General features: G+C 39.3%; 1 protein-coding gene and 1 pseudogene across 1 annotated transcript; one reads left to right on the forward strand and one right to left on the reverse strand.

The window, feature by feature from the left end:
- Positions 1–1,785: 1,785 nt before the first annotated feature.
- On the reverse strand, positions 1,786–3,638 carry LOC149375994 (RNA exonuclease 1 homolog). Its single transcript, XM_089588842.1, has 5 exons — positions 3,276–3,638; positions 2,551–2,845; positions 2,288–2,450; positions 1,955–2,214; positions 1,786–1,874 (listed from the first exon to the last, which is right to left on the reverse strand). The coding sequence occupies exons 1-5, from the start codon at positions 3,636–3,638 to the stop codon at positions 1,786–1,788; spliced, it is 1,170 nt and encodes a 389-aa protein (XP_089444968.1).
- Positions 3,639–6,170: 2,532 nt separating this feature from the next.
- LOC149375995 (uncharacterized) lies at positions 6,171–9,953 on the forward strand (annotated as a pseudogene).
- Positions 9,954–10,868: the final 915 nt, after the last annotated feature.

Genomic DNA, 10,868 nt, shown 5'->3' on the forward strand with positions numbered 1-10,868 from the left:
GGAAGGGGTTTTATGCTGCTTCTAATCCAGTTTAGTCGTGTAGAGGTGGAAGTGGTTTACGGCGGAAAATAAATGTAACGCAAATGTGCAATAAAAATATTTACAATATATTTACAGTGCTTAAATTATGAAAATGTGCTCAAGTGAAGGCAAGCGAAGAGAAGCTTTCTCTGCCGCCGCGGCGCGCTAACTAACTTACTATGCTCGCAGAGCAATATTTATAAAGACAAAAGTTAAAGTAAAAACTTCTAGTACATTGATAAATAAAGGTACAAGAGTAAAGGTAAAACGGTCTCTAGGGCATTGCAAATTTACGCGATGATAAAGGCGTATGATCGGAAAATTACTTTAACTTTAATATAAGAATAACGAACGAGACGCAATTTAAATTTAGAAAAGGTTTGTTACGGCGTAAATCCTTTTTTTTTGTTAAAGCGACGTTTCATGTGAGCATTTCAAAAATGGTTAAACACAACGTAGGGAAAATCAACTTATAATTACGGCCGCTGCGCCTATTCGAGGTGAGTTGCCCATTCGTACACATGAGACATTAAGGCGCTCCCTCCTTTTTTGTGTTGGCACTAAGCTTCTCATCTTGAGCCAGTCTTCTCGTAGCGCTGAGAGAGAGAGCACGCGTAGCGCTCTCTGCCTCTCACGAGTTTGCCACTTTGCATCGTGCTGTTGCAACCTGATCCGCCACTGGCGTTTCGTATTTGTTTAATATCAGGCTTGTTGGCCTTTATAAATGATTGGTAGCCATAGGCTTAATAGTTGCTTAAATAGCGATCACATCTGTTATAACTCGCTTATTTATGGGGCCCCGACACGTGCTTCTATGCATGCGTAATCTTGTATTAATTTATCTTGTTATACTCGCGCGTATGTAAACTTTGAAGTGTTTAATCTGTGTAACTTAATAAACTAGAATACTGTCATTTACAACAAGTTTTTCTTTATGTGTAAAATTATTCTTTTTTATAAGTTCATGTGCAACATACTGACAAGGTTCTCAAGCCTCAGAGAGGCTTTGAAAGATAAGACTCTCTGATTGTACAGGTTTGTCGGCAAATATTTAGGTACAAAACTAAACACATATGGTTTTATGTGTTCAATAAAAATTATAAATATTGGATTATTTAATTCACCAATAAACTTCTTGGCTTATAAAACTTCATGAATTTATAAAGTTCCAAGAATATCATTGCATCTATTGAAGTTAGTTATTTTTCACAAGATATAAATTAAATAAAAGTCTTTTATACATTAGAATGAAACAAGAAGGTGCATGAAAATTTAAAAATAATAAGAAACTATAATTAGGATTCATAAGATATGTATTTTATTCGTCAAATACTTACATTTACATGGTTCTTATTTCTACGATTGTCATTGTGTTGTATCGATGGTTGTAATCACAAACGGGGATTTGTTAAAACCGTACAACATTCATCACAAAAGTTTGTTCAAAATACATTCATGTTATTTTTGTTACCCTAGAGTATAAAAATATTTCCTTTTCACAGTCAATACATCTTTGGGCAAACAAAAAATCAACCAGGTAAGTATAAGATATCACTTTTTTTTAGACCGACTAGAGGTATAACAGTCTAGATTACATGACAGTTATGTTGCCAATTTTTATATAAAAAATCTCGTTGAGTATTTACATAAACATTTTTTGAGAAGTTATTCATGTGTATATTATCACAGTATGGTACGAAATTTTTATATCACATTTGGGCAGTACACTACAGTAGATGTAAATCTATCAAAAAATGTTTCACTTTACTGGAGATCATTTTCTTCTTCTTTGACCTTCAAAAGAACGAGCTCCATACAAGTTATGGCATCTGCTTTGCTGTCGTGACCACCAACTGAGACATTAAAAATTATGAAATAAGCGATGGAATAAAAAGAAATGTTCTTGCATGATAATATCCACAGCAATATTTACCGTCGTTTTGAATAATCTTCTGGAGATATTCGGAAGATAGACTTTTTAGTGCCCGTTTGAAAGGTGGTCCGCTTTCGTGTGGGTACATAACACTCGTATCTACTACGGTATTGTGGATCAATTTCAGTGCCTTTAAATCACTTTCGAGACTGTGGCCTATCAGTATAGTCTTGGAGGATATTAGAGCAAGAAGAGACGCCTGCACATCGAGTAACGTCGTCGTCACATCTTTCATGTCAGATTCGGAAATGCCGGAAAATCTAAAAAAAGAAAAAGATTAATATCGTGCACGTTACTCTTTTTTCCGAGAGATTAATGTGGTTAAACAATCACCTGGTGTTATAATCGACGATGGGATTCGAGGGTTTAACGAAAGTTTCATAGACAACTTGAAATTGTTTGTTGATGACGGTAACGCGCGTCAACTCCAGGCCTTGCGTCGTGAAGCACATTTCACAGTCGAGCGAGAACACCCCTTGTTCCTCGGCACTGATGTCTTAAAAAAAAAAAAAAAAAAAAAAACTCAAATAAATCCACTGATCTGATTTTCGTCGCAAACATTGTTCAATTAAAAAAAAAAAAAAAAAAATGTGAACCTTTATCGACAGTTGCCACGTAGCCCCGGAGGTTGTCCGCGTCCACGATATGTGAAACGTGACATGGAGCTTCACAGCATCCGTTGGACCAACTACTTTGATCACAGCACAAGTACTTGCTCTGTCCACTAGTTGTGTATTTTCTCGCGTAATGATAAACGCAGTTCTCTCTGTCCACAACAATGCCGTGCTCATCAACCATGTACGGCTTGCGACAACGAGAGCAGTAACGCTGATTCGGCACTACAGGAGTCAATTGGCCTCTAGGATACTTTGTGTACAACGTCGCTCGACCCTTAGAAATATAAAAAAAAAAAAAAACTTCCTTGTAGCCATCTTAACACAAGTCGATTTTTCTTACTCATGCGTAGGGTGCAAAGTTCAACTGTTGCTTCGCGGCAAAGTGCGGCCCGAAAGCGTAAACCGACGGTTGCGCTTTGTGCTCTATATATAGGTATATAAGGAAAGTCCTCCCGAGCGCAGTGATTTCCCGGTGCACAATTTTACTTGTTGCCGTCGCCGAGGAAACAAAGTACTATGCGCGACAAAGTACACTATGTGACGTACTCTGGGTCGGGCAGTTTAGCGGCCGCGAGCGACCCGTGGGGGCCCGAACTCGCGCGACGTTGACAGAAAGAAGCGTTCTTTGGTCGAGTTGGGCTGCCGCGGGTCGCATGACTCAGGACAAACCTAACGCACCACAAATAATAATTAAAGACACTTACTTTTGTACCGTCCGGGTGTGGCAGCGGATAGCCGTTGTCCTTCAACTGTTGCTCCGATAAAATCCACTTGGCCAACTTCTGGTACAAGGCGAAGCTGTCAAAATTATCCACACATGGCGTGTCTACGGCGGTGGTGTGCTCGAATTCCACCTCGGAATCCTGGATCTGCTCCATCTCGTAGAACACGGCTAACTCAAGTTTTTGCTCAGCTTCCTTACGTAGTCTGTGCAGCGTCGCGAAAACCCGGTTCATGTACGTGCCGATGGTCTGGCACCCCGTCACGCACAGCAACTCTTCGTTCATCGCCCTCGTAGCCGCGGCTACGTGGTCCGAGTGGATCTGGGAGCAGACTTCCAGGATCATGTCCACGTATACCTGGCGCTGATCCAGTGAGAAATTCATCACGAATGTAGTGCAACTTTGGTCAAACTATGTTTGCGGTATGTCTAAAGCAATTTGGAGACGGGTTAGCTTATTGCGTTCACTTTAACTAAAGTGATAAACAGTAAATATAAAATCTAAAAAACTGACCTTGGGTATGCACTGGAGTGTGGATCTTGAATATCAAAGTGCGGCACAAAATGCGGCACTGTGCAGGAGTAGCCAGTTAGATGTCTGTACTATTCAAAGGTGGAGAAACGACTGTGGTGCGGACGAGCCGGTGTCCTGCTACCTTCCACACATATACATAATCCATTTGTTATCTATCCCCCTACCAGTGGTGTTCTTGAAAAATAAGCTCATGCGCTTTTCGAGACCCAAGTACCTACACATGTATATTTTCACTTTGTCATTATGGAAAATGAAGCGTAAGAGAAAGTTGCGCCGGTACGGCACAGAGCACCGCTCCAAAGTTTCCAGTGACTCACAAATTTGTCCTCAACGCCGTTTTACTTAAAGATAAACCTACAGTCTTCCGCAAATATGATTTCCTTGATTCCCAATTAACCCTGTGTACGCTACTTACTTATTAGTCAAAAATGTACAACTTTCTTTTCACTGTAGTAGTATAAAGTAGAGACTTTCAAAGTGCAACACTGTACAAAATGCGCGCCGCCCAAAAGCGCGAGGACATGATGCTTACGTTGAATTCAAAATATCGGGAACAAAAAATATGAAATATAAACGCTATTGTTGCAGCAAAAAACCATTGTGAGGATTAACAAAGTACGAGATGGATCAGTTATTGGTTCTCTTTTCTTTCCTTTGGTTCTCGATTCGCATACTTACGCGCACACGTATACGTATATTTATAAATGCATCTTCGCACTCGCTCACTCTCTCTTTTTGCCGGTTAGCGGAATATTCGTCAAAAGGGTATAAATGACATGTATGGTAGTATTATACAGTCGAGAGTGGAAGTCGTGGTTTTTTCGACGGTTTTGGTCCTATAATTTGAAGAAAAGTGATATCAAGAGCTAATTTTTCGAATCCACATAAATATAGTTAATTTAACTTCAATTGTATTTGTAAAGCGTAAGGAATAATCGATCGGACAACATTTTCATTGTAATATTTAACGGTCGCGTCAATCATACCATCGCCCGCTACCCGCGACTGCAGCCGTGATGGCGTGACTGTGCATCTGTGCAAGCAGTGTTCTCAAATGTGACTGGCAAACTTGCGGGAAATTCAAATTGGCTATATGGAGCAAGACGCAAAACCCCAGATAACTCGACAACATTTTATACACCATAACTTGATAAATTAATCCTAAGCTATTTAACCCAATAACCCAACGCGCCTAAAAGCAGTATCACAAGCTTTATTAATTAATAAAATACATTAAACAATAACGCAAGCGCCAATCCCCACACAACCCGGAGCACTTACTGGCCGCTTTGTTTATTAATTGAATAAATAAAATAACACAAGCGTCAATCCCCACACAACTTGGAGCACTTACTGGCCGCTTTGTTTTTTAATTGAATAAATAAAATAACACAAGCGCCAATCACCACACAACCCGGGGCGCTTACTAGCCGCTTTGTTTATTAATTGAATAAATAAAGTAACACAAGCGCCAATCCCCACACAACCCGGAGCACTTACTGGCCGCTTTGATAATTAAAATGATAAATAAAATAACACAAGCGCTAATCCCCACACAACTCAGAGCACTTACTGGCCGCTTTGTTTTTTAATTGAATAAATAAAATAACACAAGCGCTAATCACCACACAACCCGGGGTGCTTACTGGCCGCTTTGTTTATTAATTGAATAAATAAAATAACACAAGCGCCAATCCCCACACAACCCGGGGTGCTTACTGGCCGCTTTGTTTATTAATTAAATAAATAAAATAACACAAGCGCCAATCCCCACACAACCCGGGGCGCTTACTGGCCGCTTTGTTTATTAATTAAATAAATAAAATAACACAAGCGCCAATCCCCGCAAAACCCGGGGCGCTTACTGGCCATGGATTCCATCGGTGTACTCACATGTGCATATATATATACACACATCGCTTTTAACTTAAACGTTGTAGCCATGGGATTATATAGTGACTTGCTTTTGACGATTTCAGAGTCAGTTCGCCTCGCGGTCCAGCCAAGCGCGGATCGTTTAACCGTCGCGTATAAGTACTCTTTTATACGTACTCTCCGCTCTTCGATCGTTACATCTGTGTATACACTTACCTTGCCAATTTTTCATTCAAATCAGTCGTCGGCTTCAAGTGAGCTTCCGAACCTTTTTTTTCCTGGGTACATACTTGATCAATCTTGTTTGCCTCGCGGAAAACGATAATTCGCTTTTTCCATTGCGAGCCTTCAAAATATAAATTATTGATCTCTCAATTTTCAAAATCGATATTTTAAACCGATATTTTAAACCGATAAACGATACAACTTTCTTTTCTTCGCTTTTTGAAAAGGTCTACAGCTAGCAAAATGAAGCTAATGCAGACTACAGTTCTGCTGGTCGCGCTGTGTGCCACTTCGGCGGTGGCGATGCTGCCCATGGGCAAGCAACGTATTTTACGGCTCGAAGGTACTCAGTGGAGGTAAGTGCCCTTGTTGTTGTTTTTATTTTCCCCAACACTATACATTCAACTATTGAGTAAATAAGGAAATTAATTTTTTTTTACGAAAATTCAGCTATTGAAACTCGTGCGATTGAAATCTTCGCTCAAACGATAATTGATATAGATCGGTTAAATAATTACTTATTTTTCGCGGTTATTATTTTTGATGTTCTGTTGATGCGCAAAAGACCCAACCAATCGGGTGCTCGAGGTAATTGTCCATCATTTTAATTATTACGCAATAATAGGTGTGCACTGTATATATAAGCAAGTGGAGCGAAGAATTTTTATGATACCCCTTATTCAATCGCGTACTTGGCAGAGTAAGTCTCAAAGTTACAGGAAACGATTATTCGCCGCGTATGCGAACGAAGACTGGAGGTTTTTCTTACACGTAGCAATTCAGAAATACTAGTAGGAGAAGCTTTAAATCGATTTTATCATTATACCTTGTGTTTTTCCGGCAACTCTGAATTTTATTTTATTTTATTTTTTACATCTGTTCATTGGAACAGTCGTTAAAAAATTTTCTTTGATGTATACTATAGCATTAACTGATAAAATAAAAACAATCTTACGAGTAAAGTGTATCCCTATACGCGTAGAAGAGCGAAGATAATATTTAAAGATCGAAAATAAAATTAAAAAACCCGCAAGCCGATTCGTTTTTGAGATATTTCAACGACGAAGTAATATTATTTGTATAAATATATGGGCCTCTGACGTATTATCATTCTATGGCGAAGGTCAACTGGTTTCAAACTATACTTGTGTATACCCATACAAGGTTCATTTTTTGCACGTGGAGGTATACATTTGATACAGGTTTTTACTCGATGACTTAAATTTATTTATGAAGTGCACCTTTGTTATACCTCCGATTTATTTATCAACCTTGAATCAATGAGAAACAATTTTCCAAGACTTGGGACACACTAAGTATTTCGTTGCGCTAATCCCGGAAAAAGGGGAATTTTTTTTTGAGGATCATAGAAATGGTTTGAAATCTCTTGGCCGGTTATAAGGAAAAAATATTTTTCTCTTAAAATAAATTTAAAAAATTGTTGCTATTTTAAAATTAGAAAATGCGGTAATTACGCAGAAGTGGTGCTCCACCCCAATTTGGATCTTTAAATTTTTTTATGGTTTCGAGCCATTTTCTAATAATTATAAGGTGGGGAAAGACGTTTTTTACCATTTTTTACCATTTTTACGAAAGTGAAATTTTTTTCTGTAATTGAAGCGAAATATGTCGTGGGTTGGGAACAAAAATTGCAAAGAAAAAAAAATGAACATACATGGTTTTCAACAAACACACAGCAACCAGTTGTGATAGCCACACATGCGGCCAGCACGCCAGGTGTACGATGAGCGAGGGCCGGCCGGTTTGTTCGTGTTTGAATCTGTACGATGGCGATCCTCTTACGAGGTGCGAGCGTGTCGAATGCATCAGTAAGTATTTATTATTATTATAATCATCATCATCATCATCAGCCACAATGTCAGTTTTTACGTTTCGTATACCTGCAACATACTTAATTGGCAATGCCTAATCTATCATCGAGCACTTACGTCACCATAAAAAGGTGTGCGCGTGTATATATATTTACGGAAATATAGTACATACAAGTAGAGTATCAAGCTCACTTGTATATACCATAATTGCATGGCAAACGATTATATTATTACGCACGGCGAACGCGCAAGGTCACGTAGCCCCTTTTTTTGGTTCCTCATCGAGCCTTATTTCGTAATCTTTTCATCACACATTTCTGGATCGCGTTATTGACTAGTTCTCACAATTTATTTTATTTTTTTTATCTTCTTCTATTACGATTCGAACAACTACTATACCGATTAACTCGTTTCTTTTCTGAAAATAAAATAAATGCGAGTTAAAAAGAAAAATAGTGCAATTCAATAAAGGGTGTGCATGGTCACTTTGATCAACAATCATTAACCGAGCGCGTATATGTTTTTTAAATTACCAATACTAAAATATAATTTAAAAATTTTTAACGGGAATCAATGGGGATTAAAAATCCTGCAAATAAAAGAAATAATATATCTGTTTTGTCCCCGAAATTGCAGTAAACGAGGATTGCATTGGAAGCCGCACCTGCAGTGGGAACCGATGCATCGATCCGTGTACCTACGCCTGCGGCACAAACGCGCTCTGCCAGACGGTCAACCACATGCCGGTGTGCAACTGTCCTCCAGGTCACACGGGCAATCCTCTGCACAATTGCGTCTACGACCCTGGCAAGTACATTTTTTCTTTTTTTTTCTTTTTTTCTCAATGTTATGAACAACTACATACATTTACTCCCTGGCGTAAAAGTAAATTTCATGATGATATCCCAAACAGAGGCGCCGTGCAAGAGCCCAAATCCTTGTGGGGCCAACACCAAGTGCGAAGTCAAGAACGGCGTGGCGGTGTGCTCTTGTTTGTCGGGATACCGAGGGCGTCCTCTCGAAGGCTGCCGTCACGAGTGCGAGTCCGACTTTGACTGTCCCCAGCACCAGCACTGCTCGAAGGACTTTCGCTGCGAGAGCCCGTGCGCCTCCGTATGCGCCGAGAGCGCCGAGTGCAACGTCATCAACCACCGAGCCAACTGCGCCTGTCCCAAGGTCATCATCATCATACACATCTTTTAAACCACATATACATTACATACGTAAAATACATAACCATTGAAATTTTTTTTCTCATTCTTGCAGAATTGGCTGGGTAACCCGCTCATATCCTGCCAGCCCGAGTGCACCCAGCACTCCGACTGTCCTGCCGGCAAGCCTGCCTGCCTCTATCAGAAATGCGTCGATCCTTGCGAGGGCACCTGCGGCACCAACGCCAATCGCGAGCTCCGCGACGTAACGCCCGTCTGCAGTTGTCCCAAGGACAAAACTGGCGACCCCTTCGTTTTCTGTCGGCCCTTTACCGATGGTATAATATATACATACATACGTGTATTAAATTAATATTAGCGCGTACATTATGCAAAATGCCCCCGATAACAACAATAACTCTTTGGGGCTACAATGTTCATTGACTTGCAGAGGACCTGTGCAGCGGGAATCCGTGCGGTGCCAACGCCGAGTGCCGACCGGGCCATGACAACACGGGTAAGAAGGGCCCGGTGTGCAGGTGTCCCCACGGCTATGTTGGAAACGCGCTAATCAGGTACACGCGTGTATATATATTGCATTGTATGCAATTTGATCTGATTTAAGTGATGTATGACATATTATGTTATCAGTTGTAAGAGGGGCGAGTGCTTGTCCAACAACGAGTGCCCGGACAATCAGGCGTGCATCAACTTTGCCTGTCAGAACCCGTGCACGGGCCATGAGTGCGGTTTAAATGCCAATTGTACACCTAGAAGACACATTGCAGCGTGCCAGTAAGTATTATTAATCATACTAAAAGAAATACACGCCAAGTATCAAGGAGGTATAAAAAAAATACATTAAGAGTGATAAAATTTATGTAAATTATTCAATACGTGGGTATCGATGAATCGATAAAACAAAAAATTATCACTTACTTTTCAGGTGCGCCGAGGGTTACCGAGGGGACGCACTCTTCTCCTGCAATCCCATCGAGGGTGGCCGTGCAGCCAACTACTACGGTCGCTACGCGCGCTACTGATTCTTATTTTTACTCCGAGCAACTGTTTTTTTTTTTTTTTTTTTTTTTTTTTTTTTTTTTTTTTTTTTTTTTTAATTTGGATATTAGGGTAGTTCCCACTATCTACTTATGTTGTACATAAATAACGTGTTCGATCCCTCCCTGTTTTCCACCTGTTGCAGTATTTTTAAGTTATTTCTCTCAGCTTATGGAGGTAATTGACCTTGTTTTTGTATACAACCGCTTTTATAACTATTCTCATTGTTTGATATATACATATACACACGTATGTATTGAGCGTTTTACATTTGTGCCATTCTAGTCAAAATGTCGAATCGACGATTAAACGTTATTTATTTTGCACGCCAACTGATATGTATAACAAATTTGCCTAATTTATCACATAAATTGTAGATGAAAAATAAAACGATAAGTACGAGAAATTTTAATACAATAGCTATTGTTTTATTTTCTTGTGACTGTCTATTTATATTACATGGGATGACTATTTCGGATTTCATAGACTTCATGTTAAAAAAAACAACGAAAGAGACAAAAGAATCTGTAGCATATGCCTTTTTTGATAAAATTGTATGGTAAATTTCTACATGAACTAATTGATAAGATCTGAAATGCTGACGTTATTTTTATTTTCTTATACCGAATTTGAAAAGTAGCGTTCAAGGGATGCTTAATTCCAATAATACTAAATATCGTATTTTGTGGCCTGAAAAAAGTAAAGTACTGGTATTATCAGTGGCTTTGAATGTTGAGTGTCAAAAAAATTTATTTAACATGTGACGACAATTGATTGATATGTATTAAATTCCATGATCTTAACATGTTTTGTTTGCTTGATATGATCTATGAGGTATGTATGAAAGGGAATTTAGGACTTGCTTAAAAATTACTAGACTCAAACCTTTATAAAACTAT

Source organism: Copidosoma floridanum, unplaced genomic scaffold (genome assembly GCF_036245765.1).
Source record: "Copidosoma floridanum isolate Cflo_tuat_1 unplaced genomic scaffold, Cflo_Japanese_pri ptg000001l, whole genome shotgun sequence".
Lineage (NCBI taxonomy): Eukaryota > Metazoa > Arthropoda > Insecta > Hymenoptera > Encyrtidae > Copidosoma > Copidosoma floridanum.

Coding starts and splice junctions, on each gene's coding strand:
- LOC149375994 (XM_089588842.1), bottom strand. CDS start 3,638: ATGATCCTGGAAGTCTGCTCCCAGATCCACTCGGACCACGTAGCCGCG. Junction 2,846..3,275: donor CACACCCGGACGGTACAAAA/GTAAGTGTCTTT, acceptor TATATTTCTAAG/GGTCGAGCGACGTTGTACAC. Junction 2,215..2,287: donor ATCGTCGATTATAACACCAG/GTGATTGTTTAA, acceptor TTCTTTTTTTAG/ATTTTCCGGCATTTCCGAAT.